The 23,880-nt window shown below is 39.3% G+C and overlaps 1 protein-coding gene and 1 long non-coding RNA gene across 6 annotated transcripts in view; both read right to left on the bottom strand.

Moving 5' to 3' along the window:
- Positions 1 to 1,917: 1,917 nt before the first annotated feature.
- On the bottom strand, positions 1,918 to 7,428 carry LOC135306381 (uncharacterized). The gene is made up of 4 exons (XR_010367191.1): positions 7,352 to 7,428; positions 6,761 to 6,867; positions 5,226 to 5,298; positions 1,918 to 4,179 (listed from the first exon to the last, which is right to left on the bottom strand). It is a non-coding gene; the product is annotated as an uncharacterized LOC135306381 (long non-coding RNA).
- A 594-nt stretch (positions 7,429 to 8,022) lies between these two features.
- The window catches only part of PARG (poly(ADP-ribose) glycohydrolase), a 59,638-nt gene continuing 43,780 nt past the window's right edge, over positions 8,023 to 23,880 (bottom strand). For all 5 annotated transcript variants that reach the window (XM_064430191.1, XM_064430192.1, XM_064430193.1 and 2 more), the window contains 5 exons: positions 19,094 to 19,172; positions 18,169 to 18,277; positions 15,516 to 15,621; positions 12,197 to 12,325; positions 8,023 to 11,443 (listed from right to left, as the gene is read on the bottom strand). In XM_064430191.1, coding sequence (XP_064286261.1) covers positions 11,271 to 11,443; positions 12,197 to 12,325; positions 15,516 to 15,621; positions 18,169 to 18,277; positions 19,094 to 19,172 — 596 coding nt within the window. In that variant the 3' untranslated portion in view covers positions 8,023 to 11,270. The remainder of the gene's footprint in view (positions 11,444 to 12,196; positions 12,326 to 15,515; positions 15,622 to 18,168; positions 18,278 to 19,093; positions 19,173 to 23,880) is intronic.

Genomic DNA, 23,880 nt, shown 5'->3' with positions numbered 1-23,880 from the left:
TCCTTTGCAGCTGCACTCCAAACCTGTTGTACTGTTAAAACTTCATCATTTCTTTCTAACATGCTGGCATTCCCAACCCTTTCTCTTCTGATGCCAGAGCCATAGGGACGATCTGCAAAAGTATTAATATAAAATACCCAAGGGCTCAGGGGTGGCCTGGGAATATCAAACCTGTTAGATGCAGAGCCACAATAATTTCTTATTTTCCTGATGGTGGCCATTTGGAAACATTACATTCACAGTGCTGAACTCAGCTGGACAGTATTCAGAAGTGCTTCTGCTTCACAGCTGAAACAGCTCTGTGCTTCCTTTATGTTTATTTGCCAACAAACTGTTCAACTGGTTTCCTCGTAAGAGGAAACACCTGAACTGAGTAGACCTGTGAGCATCTCATTACCAAGGTGAGCTTACTGTTCACGCTTCATGGGGACTCTTGATCCACTAGCAGCCACCATTATCACCAAATACATTTTCAGAAAAATAGTGTTAGTGCCATAGAAAAATGCAAGCACTAACCCCAAGCTTGCCCCCAGTACGTAGTTTTGGGCTTGTTTTATCCTCTTGGAATAAACAGTTCTAACTTTGCTCTAAATCCCTTTCAGAAGAGTTTGCTGTGCAGTCTGTACTGTCACATTACAGATCCCCCTATTTTACCAAGTCCTCACCCATGGACGCTGAGCTCACTGAATCATTATAATGCTGATAAACACGAGGCAGCTGTGGAGCTCAGCACACAGCACTGCAGCATGTCCAGCTCTCCAGTCTCCGCAGCCAGTTCCCAGGGGGTGTCTGTGCTTGTGTCACATATGTAGAAAGAGTATCTCTACAGCTCCATTTGAAGGCATTTTGAGCTGCATGAAATCCTGGCCTGACGAAACACATCACTTTCAATGCACAGAACACTACATGAAGAACAACATCATTAAGCGAAAGGCAGGACCCACAGTGAGATGACTTTTGGCTGTAATGATGCTAGGTTTGGAGTTTTAGCGCTATTGCTGTGGCAGCCTAAGGCAATTACAGATGTTGCCTTAACAAACAGACCTTTCCTGCATAGACCCATTCCCTGGATGAGTATAGTGCCTGTGGGAGGCTGCCACTGAAGCCAATTATAGAAAAATATTGAAAAGTCTGTAAAGGTGTCTGGCAAGTGAGAAATAAATCCCACCTGTCACTTCTTACTCAATCCCGCTAGCAAACCATAATCCTCAGTCATCACCACCTCGGAGCTTGCAGCACAGGAAGGATGTAGCTACGAGGAGCAAGGATTGCAGGTCACTTTGGGGACCGTGATCAGCCCAAACCCCAGGTAATGAGTCTGGCTCTGTCAGTTCAGTCAATACCCTACAGCCACCGAGCACGGCCGGCACACGCTGTCCCCGCGGGCTCCGCGGGAGCGAGCCCCCAGGCTGAGTTACGGCTCCTCCCGCAGACAGGGTGAAGCTTTCGGCGAGGCTGAGCTCATCGGCCAGACGCTGCTAAGGAGACGTCTGCCCAGAACACAAATAGAAGGCAAGCACTTCAGTAAACAAAAAGGCTTTTGCAAGAAATTACAACCTTCTGAAGAGTGGGACAAAACACACACGGGTGTCAGCACAGGACTGCGTTGATAGCAGCGTGTTTGACCTCTGTGACAAAAAGGTGCTGCCTGCCTCTGCTGGGCACTGCCTGAGCAGGGGACAAGGGACATTCACTGGGTCCCTCACCATCCCCTGGCTCATTCTTTCCTTCTTCCCACTTCAGAGAATTCCCCTCACCTGGGTATATTACCAATACTTGGTTTTGGAAAGGCTTTAAGACACAAACTACCAAATACATTATGATACTTGGGGCACTAGTTGCTGCTTGTGTTATGTCTCTCAGCCCTGGAGAAATATTAAGGAAGCAGAGAATACCTGGAGTTATTTGACCCAGAGATCAGAATTTGAAGTTGCATTTAATTCCCTTAAGACAGTTCTGTCAGGTCATTGCCACATGAATTTTCAGAAGAGCAAAGCCTTCCCCTGCTCATTTAAGTATACAAATGCCTTATTTTCGTCACAGATTAAGCATTTCTCATGGGTACAATTTTACCTTGGACTGTAACAAAAAGCAATTTCAGAGGAATTTATTAACATTTTGAGGCTCTCTGAAGGTCACATGTAATCAAGATTTGAGGCAAAAATAAGGGGATGCTTGTCTAAAGCAAACAGAAATTTGATTAGCCTTGAAACCCTTCAAGCTACTGAGGCCAAAGCCTTTCCTAGTAGGCAAAGGAGGTTCCTGATGTAAGCCAGGGTAACAAACCCCTTCCAAAACTCACATTCAGAAGGTGTAGGTTCATTTGAGTGTTTCCAGGTCTCATGCCAATGACTGGAAACAATTTTAAGACTTCAAAAACTTTAGAACAAAACCAACCCAAAAAATTCAGTCAAAAGGTTTAGAGCCACAGAGGTTGGAGCCATATGACTTTAGGAGATACTCAGTTTTTATTAGAAACATCTCATCCACATGATTGCTCACAATCAAGTAGTCCAATTTCAGATAAGGAAAAAAAAAAGCTCCAAATAGTTTGCATTTTAAATTCAATCTGCTGGGTTTGGCTGCTGTTTTTTGTGTACATGGAATTGGCAGAATGAGGAAGGAGTGAACTCAATCAATCCCCATGCCTTTTCATCTGAATGCTCAGGGAATTGTCATCACCAACTGTAAAGTCTAAATGGCACTTAGCTGAGATTTACAATGTGGATGAATTAGGAACCTCCTTTTCTCAAAGTTGTGGTATGTTCAATCTATGTCCAGAAGACACTGATTGCATTTTTTTCTCACCCTTCTCCTCAAAATGCAAAAGTTCTGATTTTCCACAGAATGTAAAATCAAACATCCCTTCACTCCTGACCTACATTTGCTGCAGGTCATTTAATTATGAATGAAAATGCCACTTTGTTTATACGAGTTCAATTTATGACAGAGATTAAGTTATGGAATTTGTTCTCCTGGCATCTTATTAATACTGCTCTTCTGTAAAATTCCTCAGGCAACAGGCAAAATAATGACTTAAAACTGCAATGATATAATTACCCAACAATGCAGGCATTTTGAAGATAGGCTCTGGATTTAAAAATACAATTTTTAGGACCTTATCCTTTACATAAAAGGGTGTGAAACACTTACAATTACTTTAATTTATTTTCATGACATTTTGGTTTAGATCCAATCAATTCCTGGTACATTAAAGAAAATTTTGTCATTATTCAGTAACAGGATTTTAGCTATTCACAGCAATTTTCTTAACCTTTAATTTTGAAAAGATAAGTCTTCAAATCTTGGCCAAATTAACTTTGTGCCATGATGAAACACTTTGATCTATACAGTGCCTTTATTGCATCTGGTATGCCAAGATGCTTTGAGGAATGAAAAAAAATGAGCAAATTCAGCACTTTCCATCAACTTCCAGCTGAAAGGCAGTTGTACATGTGCAGAGGAGCCAAGTCCTCACTGATGCAAGGCCATGCTGGAGGATTCTTCTGAAGCATCTCTAAAGCAGGTATCATGAACTACATCTAAATCTTAAGTGAACACAAATAATTGATTTGATTTAGCTCCCTCCCCTTTCAAATGGAAGTAAACAAAACTTCTCTCTCCTTAGTGATATTTCACACAATTGAAAATCATGAACTTTCATAAATGTCCCTTTTTAGGCAACACTTGATGTAGAAATAACACAAGAGATTAATCCGCCGGAGTGGAGTGGGTGAAACTCCTGGGAAGAAATCTTTTATATAATGCTTTTCCCCCTGGTCCTTCCTGCAAGGCCAAGTCAGAGGGGACACCTGCTTTCTCTACATGTGGATCCAGTTCCTCACTGGCCTGGTTATTCACTGTCACAAAAGAGGACCCCATTAATATGGGAGCATTGTTACTGATGAAGATGTACAAGCCCACGGAAACAGGAAAACCTGCTCTCTGGTGTTCCAGTTACACAAAGCAAAACAACTTCAACCAACCAGGCAGCCTGGTGAAAATTTTCCATGTTTTTCTTATTCCAATTCTAAAGTTGCAAGATTCTAGATACGTAAGGTTGCTTAACGTTGTCAGTTCACCACACAGCTCCAAAACAGACATGACTTACTCAGACACTTATGGTCAGAACTCACACTGGTGTTTTCAGAGAAATATCACCCTTGTGGTTTTTCTCCCCTGTAAGCAAAGCAGGACTACTGTTAGGATTCAGTCAGGACAATCTTTCACTAATGAAAAACATCAACCAAACAGGTACCAAAGGAAACCCATACAGGTAGTTCTGCTTGGATAACACATGGGAGATGGCAACCCAGCAAATGGGAACACAAACAAAAATAAATTGCCTCCTGGAAGTGTTTTCTGCCTTTTTTGCAAAGGCCTACAAACTTTGAAAGTAAAGGCTATTTGGGAACATACATCCCCACCCCTCTCATAGATGGTACTGATGATGATTTCTGAGAGAATCTAAGTATCACATTTAAAGAGCATGACTATAGAATATTACTGTAGTAAATGTGAAAACATTGGCGTTTGACCCCAATTCTGCCTTTGCTTTCCTAGTTTATTTTATCAACAAATTCTATCAGCAATTTCTGAGAATAAATGTAACAGTTCCCCACAATCAAAATAATTCTCTATCTCCATCAAATGAGTGTAAAAAAAAAAAAGGTGAAAGCACTGTCTTTGATCAAGAAGATTGCAGTATTCCCCTGTAGCCTCCTAGCACACTGCGCCACCCTGAAAAGATTTCAGATGCTCAAAAGCCATGACAGAGCCCATCCAGACAGGATTTACAGAGGTTTAATTCCTTATGCGCTTCAGATGTTGTTCTGAGTGTAAATTGCAGTTTATAAAAGCTAGCAAACATTGTCCTTCCAGGCAAAAACACTCATAATGCCTGCAACATTTAGCTAGGTCAGACATATGAAGGAAGTGATGACATATGGATATATTAAAACAAACAGTTTGTAATTTGTCATTACTGCCTTCCTACAAAAATAGCTTTGGAATGAAAGTTCAGGATTTGCATAGGGACAGTGATTAGATGCTAACACTCATACAGATTTCTTGGATCCAAACTGGTAACATCATGTGTGGCACTGCATTATTGTTTCTTGTTAACTCTAAACATGGACTTTTAAAACAATCCTGCCTCACTGGTCCAAAGGTCCTTTTGCCCTTCCTATTTAGCAAACATAGCTTTTATCTGTGCAGAATCTCACCTTGATAATATTAATTACAAAAGGAAGCAGCTGTAGGAGGCATAAAAATTCCAATCATTTACAGAAGGAATCTCTAAAAAGCAAACAAAAAAGATGTTACTGAACTGGGCCTTCCAAGTGAAAACCCCTGAGAGCAGAATAGACAAAACCTCTGTGGGAAGTTCTGTACAGAGAAAGATAAGGACCTATCTGCACATTACGTGACTTTTCCAAGAGGAGATTTGCAAAAAACAATGTTTATCACTTGGGCAGAAGGAGATGAGGCTTTTCAGTAACCTTTACCCAACCAGGCATACTGTTGCCATCTTACTGCCAAGGTTTCTTACCTTCTTGCTGCTTTCTCATGGGCAGCTCCTCACAGCACTGACTCCTCTGCACAGCCAACAAACTCCATCCAACTTCTCAACTAGCCAACCTACTCTTTTACAATACCCACCCTAACTGGATCTAGCTGGGGCCTATTAAGGGCAGGCCTGTTCCTAATTCTTGATAATTAGCACAGCTGTAACTCCTTAGGGGTGAGAGTACCTTCATCACTATCTCTATTTTCCTACATTCCACCCATCCACAGCATACTCTTACTGTTTTACACCCAATGGAACAATGCCTTCATTGTATTCCCTTTCTTTAAAAATTTGAACATCAATGTGGTCCTCTTAGCTATTCAACAATTAAAAATAAAGATCAAACCCCCCCATCTTTAATATCACCTGTTCAATTTACTATTAATTAATGAATCAAAACCACAGGAAAAAATATCTGCACAAGAACTTGTCATTTTTTGGCACATGAGCTATGCAGTTTTCAGTACAGTCCATCAGAGAGAGACAGAGGACAGCTGACTGCAAAAGGCTGAGGGGGGTGAACTGAGCACAGAGAGCCAGCAAGCACAGCCAGCTTGTAAAGACAGTGCAATCTCTGTCTAGGCTCCTGCCCCTGCTCCCCAGATTTACAGCTGATGAACTACACTAGCAATGGCCCCCACTCCAGTAGCTCGTGGCAGCTTCTTTAAAGCTTCTAAAATGTGTGTGCATGCACAGCACAGTGTGCACTCACCCAAACACATCCCACAGTGTCACCAAGAGGACTTGGCACACACCAGTGCCTCCTTTAGCTGCAGACCAAGTGCCACTTAGCAGGACCAGGCAGTGAAAGCCTGCCTGACAGCTCAGCTCAGCACAAATTGATGGTGTTGCTGTAATGGAGTTATCAGTGACAAATACCTCCTATGCAACTTCCAGGTCACACTCACTTAAGCAATGATAAATGAGCATGAAACGCTGTTAGCACAAAACAAGATCATAAATACTCAATTCTAAGCTTAAAAAAGCTAACCATTTCAGACAGCTGTTGCAGCTTGCAGTCTCTATGATTTTATGGATGTTCTCACTCTTGTCACAGAGGTGCCACAAAACAGCAAAAGATGACTTTATGCAGATATTAAAAAGAAAAAAAAATACAAAGAAAGAAAAAAACACAAGTCATCCATCCAGAGCAAACATTGCATCACCCTACATTGGCTAATATACAATTACCTCAGTGAACCTGACAGAGTTTGCAACAGCTTTTGGAATCCCAAAGTCTGACATCCATCTGTCCATCCTTCTGTCACAGAAAGCTGCTCAGGATGAGAAGATGCAGACTGTGAACGTAAACATGAAAAGTTGTGAAATTCAGGTGTCTGGAATTCCTTTGTCCAAACACTGACACAGGTGGGAAGACAATGGAGAAAACCAGGAAAAGTCCATGGTGAAGCAGCCCTTGCAATTATGCTTTATCCCCAGGGTTATCTCCACAGGCTATAGTTGCTTTTAAAGTGCATTCATGAGGGTATTTACTGATTAGTGAGATCAGTGACAGCTTGGGACAGACTGGCAGCTGCCTCTGCACTGCAGCAGCACAATGGGAGCACCTTCTGCCTCCCCTGCACCTGGGCTTTCCAAGGGACAACATGAAGGGCCTCAACCCTTCACTCCCTTCCCTTCCCAGCTGTCACACAACCAAACCCCCAGCTCATCCAGAGCTCAGCCAAACACAGCTTGTGAAAATGGGATCCCTTTGGCCATTTCCATGAGCACAGTTACCTGGGCACAGTGCAGGAAGCTCCCTGCTCTACCACCACCCACCTGCTTATTCCTGCTCCCCCAAACGTGTCTGTCAATCTTTGCTTCCATTGCTGCTGTTTGATGGACAAAATCCTTTACTATCAACACTGCAAACTTCAAAAGCACAGTTACATATAAAACTTTAGGAGTAATCAAATTATATTTTTATCCTAATTTCCTGTAATGATAAAAAAAATTAATTCCTTAACATTATGGAAAAGGTTAGAAATGGTTTTATTTAGAAGGATCTCAGCCCCACTCTTACAAACCATAAAAATTCCTATACCACATGTTAATTATTTATATATTTTAGGGGGTTATTTGCTTTGATTTAGTGACACTTCCTTCATGAAGTTCAGTGTATAATTCAACATCTACTTGCTTACCAAAAGCTTGGGAACATTAGAATATCTGCATATGGCCATACACAAGGAAGAAATCTCTCACTCACACTGATACCCTTCCAATTTACAGAGGTTAATTGTGTTTTACAGTAGCTAATTGTGTTTTACAGTGTTATGCAGACAGAAGCAACTACCACGATACTGTACAGGAAGAATAAATTTCTCAGCTCTGTGTTATGTGTCAGTTTACTGCCAGAACTATCTGCAGTACTATACCCTGTGCATTCAAATGTGCTGGAATTCTTCTGTCCTGGAAAGTACATTAAATGACAATTCACACAACATGGCTTCAGTCAGAATTTTTTAATTGTATTCCTACAAAATTATGTAAACATTAGCATACAGATCCAGAAAAATCAATACAATATAATGGTGCATAAACTGTAAGTTTAGAAGAATGTCAGGAACACTTCAACAGTTTATAAATTAATATATACAGTATTGGATATTCCTCACTGGATAAGGAAACATCAGAACTGAGCAATTTAGGTGCAAGAGCTGTAGAACAACAGAAGTGCTCAGACACCAAACTTGACTATGAGGCAACATTGCAATCGACATGACTGCCTGTTGTTGTTTCATACTGAGCATTGAATTTAGCTGCTAAAAAGTATAAAACAAAAGTTTTGGTAGGAAGTTTATTTTTACTGGAAATCATATAGCAAACATCCCTAAAATAATAATAAAAAAATCCCAAACCTAGAATACTCCATCACCAGGTTTCTGGAAGAGTGAACCTGAAGCTTTCTAGGCTGCACAAGGAGATCACTGGCATCTCCATCCCACACCACCTCCCCCAGAGCACCGAAGGCATCGCCAGCTAAAGGAAACATTTCAGGGACTTAGGAAACGAGTGGTGGCTGGGGAGAAAAAGAAAGATGTAGAGCACATATTGGGCTCACATGCAGCAATCTGGGCAGTTCAGCTCTTTATTGAATGAGAACAGCATGGGAATGTAACACCACTGTTAACTAATTCTGGGCTCTTTTGCTTTAAAAAAAAAAACCCCAAACAAACAACAACAACAAAATAATTTTCAGCCTGCCTGTGATCAAAATCATGTTCAAAGCATTCTTACAATGTTGCCCTTCAGGAGATCAGGAACACACCATAGAATCCAGGATATATCTCTCTTTTTCAGACAACACATGAAATGAAAAAGGAGTTATTTTCCTTTGTTCCTGTCCATACAAGCATAATTCACTAGAGAAAAAGGTATGGTAAACATATCCTAATGAATGATTTCAAACAAAAGGCATTCTTCCCCATATTAGAAAATGCTCAGTATCACTGAAACTACAGACTGCATAAAAAGACTAGGATCATCCTGGAAGCACTTGACACTGCAAGAAATCTTTTAACTGCATACCTATAATATGATCATCAGAGAATCTCTCCAACGTTTAATTTTTCTGTTTCTAGAGTTGAAGTAGAATTTCATTCCATCATATTTTAGTACATTTTTCATACCTGACCAATCACTTCTCACAATGACTACATTGCACTAAAGAAAAAGTATTTATAATAAAGGGGAGGTAATTTCTAGCCATCTAAATCCTTTTGTTGTATTTTTTTCCAGTTGTTTAGGAACAAATTCTGTTCATCTCTTCTATATGAGATCCTGAGTAGTAAGGTGAAAAAGGTTTGGCTAATAATAGCACCAGTTTTCCATCACTTGTCATAATTCCCAGGGTGCACCTATCATCAGCAATGCATCTAGAAGCACTATCATACTTGAACCTAAATGCCCAAATAAGAGCTAATAAAAGTTATTCCTATTGCCAGAATCTGAGCCAACACTGAAACACCAGGAGCAGGAGAAAAGATTTCTGCTAAATCTGAGGACATAGGCTGCAAACACAGAAAAAAGCCTGAAATTCTAGCCAAAATCTTTTCCTCAAAATGGGTGGGGGTGGAGAAAACTACACCTGGTGGGAAGAACAGGAAGAAACCTGTGTGTCCATCATTTCCCAAGTAACACACCTGCAAGCTGCCCACTCAGAATTCATGCCAAGGTACAGCTCCCTGAAGGTATTTATAAACTACCCAGACTCCTTCCCATTGCTTCCCCCAGAGCAGATCAGGCAGTGAGTGATTTATTCTAAGCCAGACTGCTAACAGCTTCCAGCATTTAATTACCATGGTGTGTTTGAGGCTTGGAGAGTTTTATCTGACATAACTCAAAAGGATTCATTGATTAAGAAACTTAGGTCACTACATTTCCTGCTGCATATTTTACTTGTATTGCTAACTCGTAATAGCAACTATGAGAGACAAAAATCTAACACAGAACAGGTTAAACTTAGGAATCTGGGCTGAAACTTAAACTGGGCTTAAATACGAATAGACAAAAGTCTCACTGGATCTGCCCTGTACATAGACCTGAAAAAGTTTTATCACAGATATATCTGCAGTTTTTGTAAACTATTAATGTACTACAGCAACACTAATTTCGTATTCACACATAGTAAAAGCACAAGTTTTAAAATGTTTTGTCAACACTTCACTGTTATTCCCATGTCTAAAATGACACAGGCAGAAATCCCTAACAAGACCTCATGCTCTTATCTGTAGCCTGCAGACTTTCCTCCCACTGATATGTGATTTGTTTCCTCACTCACATATCCCATGGGGATCTTATACTCACATATATGCATACTGAGAGAAGGGACAACTGATATGACAACATGAACACAACTAGCAGACCTTAACTCAAATAATGCCAGCAGCAGTGAACCTTGAGAAACTTCCAATAGACTAAGACCTTGTTCAATGTGGTAACAGATAGCACCAACAAAATGGTATTGAAGAGCTTCATGTGAAAATCTTTTCCTCTGCTTCCAGCTTTGGTCACATTTTTCATTCTTCCACTCTTGTTGTTCTTTCTCTACTTCTTCATGCTAACTTTTATGTCTAATTTGGTAAAGACCATGCAGTTGTGAAATGCATTGACTCGCCTAGAACTTTTCAATTTTTAATAATTTTTTAAAAAATTAATTAGACCTAGGACATTTTAAGTTAAAAGAATGAAAACTTTGGTAAGAACACTGATGGTACCTTGGCACTCTTAAGGATTGTGACAATTTTCAGTAAGAACAACCATTAAAATGCTTCTCTCTAACATCATCCGAGGAGTTACATGGCTGTCTGTACTCCAGCTGTAAGCCTCCATGAGAAATCTACATAAGGGCTCTGAAAAATAAAGGCAAAGGAGTATGGGGAAATCTGAAGATATTTAGCCATCTCGAGTGAAATGTACATGTATACCAAAATATTCTACTTAACAAGGTATAACACAACCAGACTTACCAAAGAATTTTTTTCTGTACACACATGAACAAGGTTTTCATGTATCAAAACATCAAAACAAATAAATGTCGTCTCTCAAAGATGTTTGTGGGGCTTTTTGTTTGGGTGTTTTACATAACTACCAATGCAATCAATATAAATTAAGCCAGCTCATTCATTATGTCCAGCAATTCACACAATATACCAGTGGGAGGAGAGAAACATTGTTCTGATCAAATACATTTATTTTAATCTTCAAAACACAACCCTTTTTCTTCATCCTCCTCATCATCATCAGTAGAATGTGCATAGGACTCTAGAGTGTTGTATATGAAAGAGTACAGCTTGACATCTGGTCCTGAAGTAGAACAGTTTCTGCATTGTTCATTGTAGTATCTCAGCAACAGCCTATAAATGTCCCCTTCAAAAACCAAAAAGAAATCATTAAACACCACGTAAGAACATGCCATATGAGCAATGTATGATTGCAAAGGAAGGCTAGAAATGCACATGCACACTGAGACAGTGGCCAGGAACATCTCTAAACGAGCAGTGATAGAGGAAGCAGATGACTGTATAAATTAGAATGTCTGCAGGTTGATCAGAACATGGGATAGCCTCACTCAACTTCCTGCACTATCCTAACATTAAGCTTGCATAAACGACTTAAAAATGTATTGCCAATTACCCAGCTTTGTGCTTCTAGCCCAGAAATTAAAAGACACATAATTACAATAGGAAAATGGATACACTGCTTTTCTTGTATAGCAACTGAATAACACATCAGACCACATCCTGCAGCATCAAGACAGAACCACTAGATAACAACCCTATATCAAGAATGCCTTAAGCAGCTTTTCCCTTTTCAAAGCTTTACTGAGTTATATCAAAAGCTTTTGCAAATCTTCTACCTACCACATGTATATCTATTTTTCAAATTCCTCAGCATAACCCCTAAGTGAATCAGAAAAGCATCTAGAAGTCTTCTAAACTGATTAGCACTGTGCAGTAGATCCCAAATCAGAAGAGCTCCCCATTCTGGAAACAGGTACAAATAAACTGAGACCCATTTGCTTGTGTTCAGGACTTAGTGGCAAGAATTCATATTGGAAAATATCTACTTATAGAGAGGGTCATGTTTCTTTTGTGCACACAAAGATTTCTTTTTGCTCACCAATAGTTTGGCCCTTCTCACAGAGAAAAGTATGCATGCTGTAAATGTCCCGCATCAGCTCCACATCTCCAAAAGTAAAATACACAATATCACGTCCAGCCTCAGCAGCTGCCAATATCTGAATTAAGGCTGAAACAACAAAAAAGATTACACATGAACACAGGATAAAACAATTTGCTGAAGGAAAAAACACAGCTTAATTTTACAGCAAGCAACCATAGCATCCATTTCCACATGGATGCTGCAAAGCACTACAAACAATGGTAGATAAGTATTACTTCCATTTTTTAAATAAAGTAAACAATGCTAGACACTGCAGGTCAAGAGTGTTGGAGCATTCTGCAAGAGCTGTTAGTGACATCCACCCTTACTTCCAGATAAACAATGTGCTTAAAACTGAGAGGGGTTTATTTTGGTCCATGTCTGCCCCCAAGCTGCATGCAGCCATTAATTAGCTAATAAATGTCTGTTGCAGCATAAGGCAACAGAGCAGCCCCCACCATCCTGATCTGAGCTGCCCATACAGCCACAGACAGTGGGGTAAAAAGCATCCATGAGCACCTGGCAATTCCCATTCTATGCCACCTGTAAGAAGGAATGGAGCCAATCCTTTCACTAGGTAAGCTATGCAAAGTGAAAGCTGACCCAACTTTTAGCTCCAAGAGAAGAACTATGGTTCTGCAGCCTCTTCCTGCATTATTTAAGGTGTCCATCATACCTACAATGAAGTATGCAGCAAGGAATACGATGGCTTACTCTGACCTGTGAGGGGTGATGTCAGCAATGCAATTCATGTCACTTAACTTCCAGCTTGCTGTCAAACTCATTGGCCCAAGCTACATCCCAAGTTCTTCCAAGAGCTAACATTATAATATAGACAGACTTTGTTCCTCTATATGTAAAAGAAGAAAAAAGGTTTCCTATCTTGGGAACAGTTTTTTGAAGATTCACCTTGAGAAATCATCTGGATCAGTAGTGCTGCTGAGCCAAGCTACTGCAATTGGAGCAAGTAGCTCTGGTCCACTTCTCACCCAGCTCCTGACTTTTCTGCAGCTCTCTGGTGCTAATGGTCTCATCAGACATTCTGCCAATTTTAGTCACCAAACTGGCAGAAAAGTTACAGATGAAGAATAAAAACTAATTGTTTTCTACTAGAACAGCAGATGAATTGGCAGAGTGAAAGGGTTGCTAAGAGCCAGAATTGAGGCAGGGAAGGGCACCAGACCACAGAGCCAAGAACAAGAAAGAGGAAGAAGAAACACTGAGAGGTAGAAGAAAACCAGGACCCTTTTAAGCAGCACCAAACATAAAAGAGTGCAGCTTTTTCTTCAGCCAGCACTGCCAGGCTGGAGTGCCACAGAGGTGTGCAATCAATCACAGGTTCATTTCAGGGAACTACAACAGTCTTACCAATGGATCCCAGCAACTATTTCATCTGCTGCAGCCTGTCTTACTTCAGAGCCTGTTGGTGCAGCTCTGATATTAATTCTTCCTTCTTCTATCCAGTAAATAGAGTTAATTAAAATGTGATTAATATTGTCTTTGTAAAGATTAATTTTAAATGAAACAGTATACATAGTGCATTACCACCTGCTAGTGAAAGCTAAATAGAAAGCTGTTCAGAGCTCAGCTCAAGAATCTACACATTTTTAAAGAGACCTATTAAAACACTGCATTTCTTAATAAAAAAAACCCTCCTCTTGTAAACCCATAGCCAAAATTATAAATTACATGATTCACATGTGAAATTAATCTCAATCTGGGAATGATATTTTAATTAAACCACTGAACCAGCTGTGGATTTAGTAAAGCTTCAGTAGTTTAGCTTTTAAAGAGTCTAATTAACTAGCTTGCACAGGGGAGCAGAACCTAATGAATCTTATTATTCATTCTAAACTGCAGTTTCACTTACAAGATGTTAAAAATATCCTACTGCTTATTTTGAATTGCTATAGATCTTATGAAACAAGGATCAAAATTCCTTTCAAGAATCAGACTTCACAATCTTCTGGACATTAATGACACACAATACCATGGGAAATTTCCATGCTACTGGTACAGAAAGAAGCATCACAGGAAGAGTAACAGAGCCTGGGGTACTGGGGTCTGGAGGGATCTGAGCTCTCCTGGCCCTTGCACCCAGCTGATGTGATCCCACTTAACTTCAGGACTTGCACCTGAAGCAATGGCTGTACTGACATCCTTCTTCTACTTTAAAAAAACATACACGGGATATTACAAGTTCAGATCCAAGATCTAATGCAAATTGAAGTACTTGTTAAACCTTCCTAACATAAATCAAGTGTTCCCAGATCCTACAGTAAATACTAGTCCTGATATTGATAAGATATGCATTTGACAGCCTATTTTATGTAATGGAAATCAAAAAAAACAACTGCCAGGAACTCAATGAGCATTGAGGAAAAAAATAGATGCTTTATGAATTAAACACATTAAGAAAGAAATTAAACTGGTAGCCTGATGACTGTCTCACTGTAGCTACCTAACGCTGTTCTGAAAAGCAAATTTGAAATACTCTTCAAATGCTTGGAAACAACAAAGAAATGCAAATTTCTATTTAGAATTATATGAACCAGGATACGAATTTATATGTCAGGATCCATCAGTTCTTGAATTGATGGAAAAGGTTTTAAATGAATGTAGGCATGTGATATCTGCTGCATTACAAATACTCTAATTAAATATAAAAGAACATGAGAAAGTGAGTGATATAGCAGGCAAGTCAGGAAAGAAAGCAGCATGACTGAGTGACTGGAAACCTCTCTGGCATATAGCAATATATTAAGGAGTAAAACTAAACATTAACCATTGCCAGCAAATTTGTGAAGCCTTGCAAATTACCAGGTACTTTAAACAGCTTTGCAGAGATATGAATTTCAGGCAGGATCTGAAAGGCTGCTCCAGAAAGGTCAACTGATTTATGTAACTGACAACTGCAATGAACATGTTCTTCTGTGAACTAAAGCTGCACGTTTGTGTTTTGGAAGGTCTCAGTGCTACAAGTCCTCACAAACCCAGCATTTCACCATCATGTGCTTGCCCCAAACTTTAAATTGAAAATAGCATAACAGTCTACAGCACAAAGAACAGAGTAGAATGCTCTTTTGTTGTTTAAGGCCACATTACTCACGGCCTAAAATTCAGCACTAATGCACCAATTCTACAGAATGGCATTTCTTGGCAAACATGTATCAATTAGAACAAAAGCAAAAAATGTACTTGAACAAAAACACATGGCCCAGGATCAAAATGTAAGCTATTTGATTAATCTGAACATTAACTAATTGCTATGCTTTACCTTTTAATCGGGAGTCCCCTCCAAAGGCACCACATCCCCAGTTTCCTGTGGCTATTGCAGAGAGGTGTTGAGGAGCAACGTTGGGTCGAGAGAAGCCACAGTAGGCCTGCATGCACACAAGAGTCAGAGATGCAGTTGAGAGGCAACCTGGTGCAATGCTTCCAAACAATAAAATGATAACAAAAACCAGCACTGTCTTCTAGCAATACCAAATTCCAACTACTTCAATACACCTTTAGTCTTCCCTTAAATTCAACATCAATTACAAAAACAATTAAGACAGGAAGAATTTTGCCTTATTTGGAGCCAAGTTAAAAATTAAGATACAGGTCCTGAGTCCCAGGCATTTCATCACAGCTACAGGAATCTTTTCAGGATAGCCTGAAAAGAAAATTAACTCAAGTCTTAGAATTTTCCTTAAATACTAATCAGTCCTCATAAAAAAACATCAGCCAAACCAACACACCTTATAAACATTGCAATGATTTACCATCATTTATTTTAAAAATCCAAACTAAATCAATACACTGAAAATTGTAGGTAGATCATAAATTCACTGATGTAGGTAATTTTGATGTAGAATTTTGTACTGATATATCAGTGAGGTTTACAAACTCTAGTTAAATATCTTTTGTAGGGCTAATTTCATTACCAACCATGAAGAAACAAGCTGATGAATGTTACTTTAGTCAAGATGCTAAGGTTTCACAACTAATTAAATTAGTCCTTCAGCACTGTACATCATTTCAAGAAGGTGTATTCCCTTTCCAGCTGAGAATTAGGGCTGTGTGCTCTTATGTTTGAATTTATTTAAAATACATCCTATATTCTATACCCCCCCCATACTGCAGAAAGCAGGAGGCTTTAACAATAGTTACACTGAGCTCTTATAGTCAACACCCAAGCTAAAGCAGAGGCTCACTGCATCTGTAAATGTACAATCACACTAAGGAGACTCATCAGCACGTTTTGAGCCCAAAAATTGGTACACTGAGTATAAATGAATTAGCATTCTTGTACTCCACTGCCCAGTACAAACAGCACTGACACTGCTAGAACAGGCCACCACACACCTCTCACTGCCTATGCCTTATACTGGCCATGCAAGGCCATAATTCTGGCCCATTAACCTTCTTATTAACTTAGGAGAACCTGCTTGGTGGACTGGAGACTGATTCCAGACACATCATATGAGCAGATAAAATTTGTGCATGGGATAACAGCAAAGGCCTTGAAAAGCTAAGATCCAATAACCACAAACAGCTCAATGATGGCAAGTACTAGTCCCTGTCAAGGTACAACCTTAAAAGCTGGGAAAAGACTGCTTTAGCTTCAAGAAAAGAGCAGCAGCAAAAAAAGAAAAACAAGTGACAGAAAAACCTTGGCTATGCAGGTGATAAAGCACCTGCCACAGCTTGGGAAAGTAACCCAATGTTCCCAAACATTATGTTTGGGAATCCCAAGGACTGGGAAACATCTCAAATATCTTACTTAAGGACAAGATTCTAAATTAGGGATGGCAGAGAAGAGAATTATGTCCACCACAGTTCCAATTTCCCTGTCAAAGAGCTCTTGAGCCTGGGAACTTTGATGTGTGAGATGATCAAGGATCACAGTCACTGCAAAGTGCAGTTTTTACACACACAGCTGACTCAGGGCAGGGTCAAGGACTGAAAACTTTGAATAAATTATGATAATGATTACTGTGCAAGAATTATTAGTAGGAAGAGTGCTAGTTTTGAATGTCAGCCCAGAAGCTTTGTTTAAAGGATTGAAACTGGCCTGCATTGTCAGTCTTCTTGAAGACTCTAAGGTCTGACTGGCATGCATACACACACATGTAGTTACAACAGCCCTCACAGCTATTGTGAAAATAAAGGGGATTTATGAACAGCTGGATCTGATCTCAAGAAAACATCAATATAGGAGAAGGTAAACTCCCAGGCAATATGTCAATAACCCAAGAGCAAGGAAGAAAGGTGGAGGAAAAGCAAGTGGCACCATATTTATGAACTGCCCCATGTTAAAACATGAGGCACCTCCTTTTCCACCTCGACTGCACAGCTGAATAGGATTCAAAGCACAAATCATAGGGAAAGAACTTAGACTCATCATTTAGAATCACAGAACAGCCTGAGTTGGAAGGGACCTTAAAGATTACCTCATTCCAACCTGCCTGCCTTGGGCTGGGATGCCATTCACTAACTCAGGTTGTTCAGGGCCCCATCCAACCTGGGACTGAACACTACCAGAGGTTCCCTTCTCTGTTCCAGAGCCTCACCACCCTCATAGTAAGGAATTTCTTCCTAATACCTAATTTAAACCTGTCCTCTGTCAGTTTAAAACCACTGCTCCCTGTACTGTCACTATCATGAAGAACAAACCCAACTCAGTCCGTCATTTGGAAGCATGAACAAAAGGTACATCCAAGTTTCATTTATATTTTTGGAAATTATATAAAATACACCTTTGACTAGCACATCAAAAGACAAGAAATACATTTGACAATCTTTTGCTTTAACATTGGACAGCAAATCCCTGTCATATGAGACACCAGTAAGCAAGAACTTCCTTAGATGAAGACAATAACATAAAAGTATTTGAAACGGCTCTATAAACATTAGACTACAGGCTGTTGTAAGAAGTTACTGGCCTTGTTGAGCTCTCTTCTAATTTTCTCTGGACCAAACTGATCAAGGAAACGTCTGAAGTGAAATGCATCTATAGCAACAATTTCAGTGTGGCGTCGTTGCCATTCATCCCTAAAATTGGAGGGGGAAGAAAAGTAGATGATATTAGTTGTTTAATATCAGCCATACAACCCCGATTCAAAATGAGCAATTCCCTTCAGAGCTTCTCTGTTTCAGAAGCAGCTGAAAAGGTGAACTCAACAGACAATGGAATACTTTTTCTTTGTGAGTTGGGAATGGAAGCAGCATCAGAAATGAGACAGGCCTCCCCATAAATTTAGAAATACCCTGGCTAGACTTTGAGCATGAACGTGAAACAAATCTTATTACACAGCACTATTTATCAAGTATGTAAGAACATTGCAAGGTCAGTGTTTCTCCGTCTTCCTCCAACATTTAAATGAGAGTACACTGTGTATGTTTCTATACTAAATGTGTAATTTTCTGTATATACTCTAATGACATTGCTGGAGAAATAAATTCAAGAGCTCAGAGCTTTCTACTCAGATTCATGGTATTGATTCTTATTTTGCCACACAGCAGCTGCACTGTGGCATCTGAGGTATCATTGTCAAGACCCTAGTATCAGTGTCTTGTGACATTGCAAACCATAGTTCAGTCAGTATCTTAGCAAAATGTGCATTAAATACATTTATATCCAAACTGTAAAAGATGTTGGTCTAAGAACCAACATCAGGGCAGGTACCACTTATTAACATTAGTATGACATTACTAATATGACATAACTTTCTTAGCTTGTTGGCTCTGCTGAAGAAAGCAACACCAAGCAATTTTCCTATTAAGGCAAATGCAAGGAAACACTTAAAAGTTTTCCAATTCCTAACATTTATTTCTTCCTTCACTTAAAATACTTGTGTGGAACTTTACCTAGGGGTCTTATCTTCATGGCTCCTTGCCCAGCGGTAAGTCTCTGCATAGCCTGTGTACTCACTGTACTGCTCAGTACCTGAAACAAATTTTCCAGATTACACATAAAATACAAACATTTTTTTAACTTGGAAAATCTTTTATAGGAATCACTGCTTCTCTAAAAGAACACACAGCTCTCAGAAGCAATGGGAAACAGAGAATTTGTATTTGCACCACAAATACAAGATTTCCTTGTAAAGCTCCCTTTCCACAGGTGATGAGCAGCACCCAGCAAAGAATATTGTGAGTGCAGATCTATGTATGTTGTCCAGTATACAACAAGAAGTGGTCAGCACAAAAAAACACAGTGTGGAACCTTCTTGGCTGCTCGTGAAAATGTCCAAAAGGGGATCTTGGCAAGTATTAAAGGCTGTCAGAAAGCAGCTCCTTAAGGTCACCTAATTTTAGCTACTACGCTCTGCTATACCAATCCTTTTCAAAGGTTTATCCCAAGACAGAGTGTATCTTAGCAGAGAAAAGGATCCTAGCCTTTCTAAAAGGCTGCCTCTCACCTCATTTTATAGAGATTCAAGACCTTGCTTCAAAACCTGGGCATTGCACAAATGCTTCAGAGAAATACTCCTGAAGTAATGCCACAGCAAAATGACACCTTTTCCCCATTTTGAGTTCACAACAGCTGATTTTCAGAAGTAATCACAGAATTTCCTGGGTTGGAAGGGACTCCCAAGGATCACGAGTCCAACTCTTCAGTGAAGTCATGACCTTGGCACTATTGGCACCATGTTCTGACCAGCTGAGCTGATTTGTTTGGACCTTCATGCAGGTATAGTTTGGCACAATTACAAACAGTAAGAGTAAGAAGAGAACGGTTAAGCAATCCCTTAATCCCTATAAATAGAATGGGGAGAAATAGGTTTTAAAGAATTGCAAACTGACAGCACAAAACATCCGATTACTAAGACAAGAGTACTGCCTAACTATTGCACAGATCAGCAGTATCCTGAGAATACCAATGTTTAAATTTAATCTGAGTTTTCCAATCTCCAAATAAAAATGCAACTGAAGTTGAACAATCAAAAACATAAAACTATTAACTTTAAACCTCACTGACAAGGAAACCTGAATGTTTACTTCCAGTAGTCTCAAGCATGGGAAACAAGCTGTTAAAAACTGTTTACAATGATGCATATACAAGATGCATAAGATATACAAGATGTCAAGATATTTTCCCCATTTACCCATATTAATTTTAACTGACAAGACTTATCAATGCTCATTTAATTCATCTGCCCCGTTACCCACTCATTATTTATTTAGTCTACAACATTAATCATTCTGAAGGCACACAAACCTCACTTAAGGCTATTTTGGAAAGCTGCTATGCAAAATGAGTGGGATGGTAAGAGATTCCTCACCAAGTTGACTTCCTGATAAAAAATCATCTGAAAAATGTGGATAACAAAATATGCCTATGTATTCACACACATTCATGCCCTCAGCCAAAGGACAACAACAAGCAGCTTCCATATTCTGAATTCAGTCTTCTAATTGAATTGCAGGCTATCAGCCTTCACTAAGACTTTCCCTGACATGAGTAAAATTCAGTTTTCTTGATAGGCTTGATGAAATGTCTAAGCACAAAGCAAGAAAAGACAGATAAGGGAAGTATGTGACTCTTGAGAACTCTCTTTAGAGGACAACCTAGCAAAACTTTCAGCTTGAGAAAGGAAGCATTTCCTTTGGTGTCTAAGATGGGGAAAGAAAACTCTAGGTCATCGAGATATTGCACCAGGATAGGTTAAATGATAAAGTATTAGGCTGGCTTTTTCAAGGTTCATGGTTTTCATTAATTTTTATGGAAGTGTATTGTCTGACGACAAAAGCACGAGGAAACAAACAAACTAGCAAATACAGACATATATACACATATATCCACAAAAAAAAAATCAATACTGGAGAAACTCAAGGAAATGACACAGACTCTAAAGTCATGTCCCAGAAACCCAAAGTTAATGAAAATCAATGAGTTTTCATAAGTGAAGCTGGGGAAATTTGTCAGACAAAAATGATTATTCAACTGGCAATACTTCTGCCTGTGAACTACAGGGCTACAAACTTCTTTTGCTGGGAGAACAGAAGCAATATGGGATAAACCAGACATGTTAATGTTTCTGGTGAACCTTTTCTTCCCATTAAAAAAATAAAGAGGTAAAAAAAGGCAAACCACAAATAAAGTTTCACCAGAACTTTAAAAACAATCTACAAAACCTAGAAAAGCTTACCTAAAGTCAAAAGAATGTATATATAAGTACCATTCAAAAATCTATCCTTTGTGAGACTTGAAAGTTACAGCATCAGACAAAAAGTGAAATTGCCAGCCAAATGTCAGTGTTTATGCGACCTCACCCATTTAGACAGACTTGCAATTATTACTAAAGATAAATATACCTTTCTCAGACTCCATAGTCTAGCTTTACGTTTGCATGTGATCTGTACAGCATTATAATGTTTCCATGGATTGGGAAAAATCCCACCATAGTGTTCCTCCAGTATTTCTAATGAGCTAGAAATTATACCCCTGCAGAGGCAGGACCACTAGCACTAAACAAAGAGTAGATGTGAAAATTGCAAGAGTTTAGTTTCATAGTCACCAACATAAAGGCACATTTAGTGCCATAACTGAGAGGAAGGTCCTTCTTCCCCTTTCAATCAGTTCTTCCAATCCTTATCTTGTACCACCATTAGTCTCTGGCTCTCCCAACACTGGCACAATCAGCCAGCTAAATCCAGCTCAAAACCAATTTTCCTCTCTGAGTAAATTTTCAGCCAAACCAATTATCTCATCTCATTTGCTCCTAGCTAATGTGGTCAGAAGTCTCCAAAACTGCTCTGCTAAGATGTAGTCCCTACTGGCCATTGATAGATCTGTAAATTTAAAGGAAACAAGGAACACAGCTTCATCTGCTCTTAACACTGCCTGAGGATGTGTGAGCTCAAACAGGAGGGAAAAAATAAAGGAAAAAAAAGTCTGAATGAAAACCACTCACACCCAGAAATGCAGCTGTAGGAATCTCTGGTGTTGCTGCTGACATTTCTGTGGGTAGATGTCTGTGTTGAAGAACTCGACTGTTTGCATGACCAGTTTCATAGTCATTACAGCAGTGATCATAACCAGATACTGTAAAATCACAACAAATTTAATTTATCTCCCAATTTCTTGGGCTCCTCTGCAAATTTAAACTAAACAGTTATACCCATTAGGCTGTCGAGTCAAGATGCATCACAAAGAATGTAATTTATCAAGAGGATCGTGACACAGAAGAGACTTGGCTGAGAACCAAGATGGAAAAGCTCCAGGGATTAAATAAAAATGATGGAATGGATATTTCCATTAGAGAAGAACTCCATATCCCAAATACTAATTGCAAAACACTGGGAGATAAAATATCAAGAAAGATAAAATGTTGCTGCAGTGAAAAACATTCTCACCTTTATTTGTCCATGCCAAATCACCATTTTTGTTTGCAGGGGAATGAAAGGTCTTTCAAAGCACTAATTTAGTGTTTCCCCCATATCAGTTATTACCCAGATTGATAGCTGTGCTCTGTTTTTTCCCTTCCCAAAAAAGTCTCTCCCAGAGGACAGTGCTTAAAATATGTTAATATTGTATCACATCCAAAATACAGAACAGAAGTCTCTGATGGCCCAGAACTTCTTTTCTGACTCATTTTTTTAATGTAATCACAAAAACCAATTTATCAAAAACTTTTCACAGAAAAGGCATTAATTCTGGCAGAGTGCAAAAACAAAATAAAACACTGTCTTAAAAAGATTGCCAAGCATAAGACTGAAAACAAAAGGTACTCTGCCCAGTACAATCAATAACTTAGGACAGAGTAAGACCTGCAAGATTTAAGCTCAATTTTCTACTGTGCATGCATGTGAGAGAAAGAAGTGCTATTGACAGATTTTTCCAAGAAATGTGTTCTAATACCTACAGAAACTCTTGACTTTTGAGACAGCTCAGGCAACTAAACCAAACATTTTTGCTACAGCAGACTGAAAAATATAAACACAGTGTATTATAATATTTACCCAGAGGATCTCTCTGGGTAAATATATATTTTCTTTATAGCTGGTCTTCAATGTAAATAAAGTAGTATTATAGCATCATTTTATTTCTTCAGTCATGAAAAATGCTCATTCATGTATAGAACTGAGACATGCAGCATGGCCTGGGCTGCTCCAGTTCTTAACAGTGACATTTGGTTTTTGATGCTGTTTTAATCCAATGAATAATAAAACAATCCAAGATCTATGACAGAGGGGGAAGCAAAACAAAAAACCCTTTCAGCTAAGCTCTGGACAGACAGGATATCTCCACACACAACCCCTCAGCAACATACTGGAGAAGCAGGTTGTTTTTGATGTAATTGGGAACCATAACTATCCTACAAGTAACATAAACACATGTGAAACTTACAAGACCAAAATCCTTCAGAGACAGTTCCTAGCTTTCTACCCTTTCCTAATGGATGCAGGTTTTCTACTCTTCCTCTTCCTCCCCTTTTAGGTAATCAGAAGGTAGCTCCTCTTCTCAAGAGTGTTCGATCCCTCTGATCACATCAAATGCTACAAATTCAGGAGAGGAACAAAACCCCCACATCCTTTAACATAAGAGAAGCAATATCAGCTAATAGCTGGAAATTGTGGCTGTTACCTATATTGTCCATCAGCATTCTTTAGCTAAAGACACCAAGTCCTCAAACACATTTAAAAAGGAT

Source organism: Passer domesticus, chromosome 8 (genome assembly GCF_036417665.1).
Source record: "Passer domesticus isolate bPasDom1 chromosome 8, bPasDom1.hap1, whole genome shotgun sequence".
Classification (NCBI taxonomy): Eukaryota; Metazoa; Chordata; class Aves; order Passeriformes; family Passeridae; genus Passer; species Passer domesticus.
Note: the sequence above shows the minus strand (reverse complement) of the source record. Positions and strands in the feature narration are given on the sequence as shown.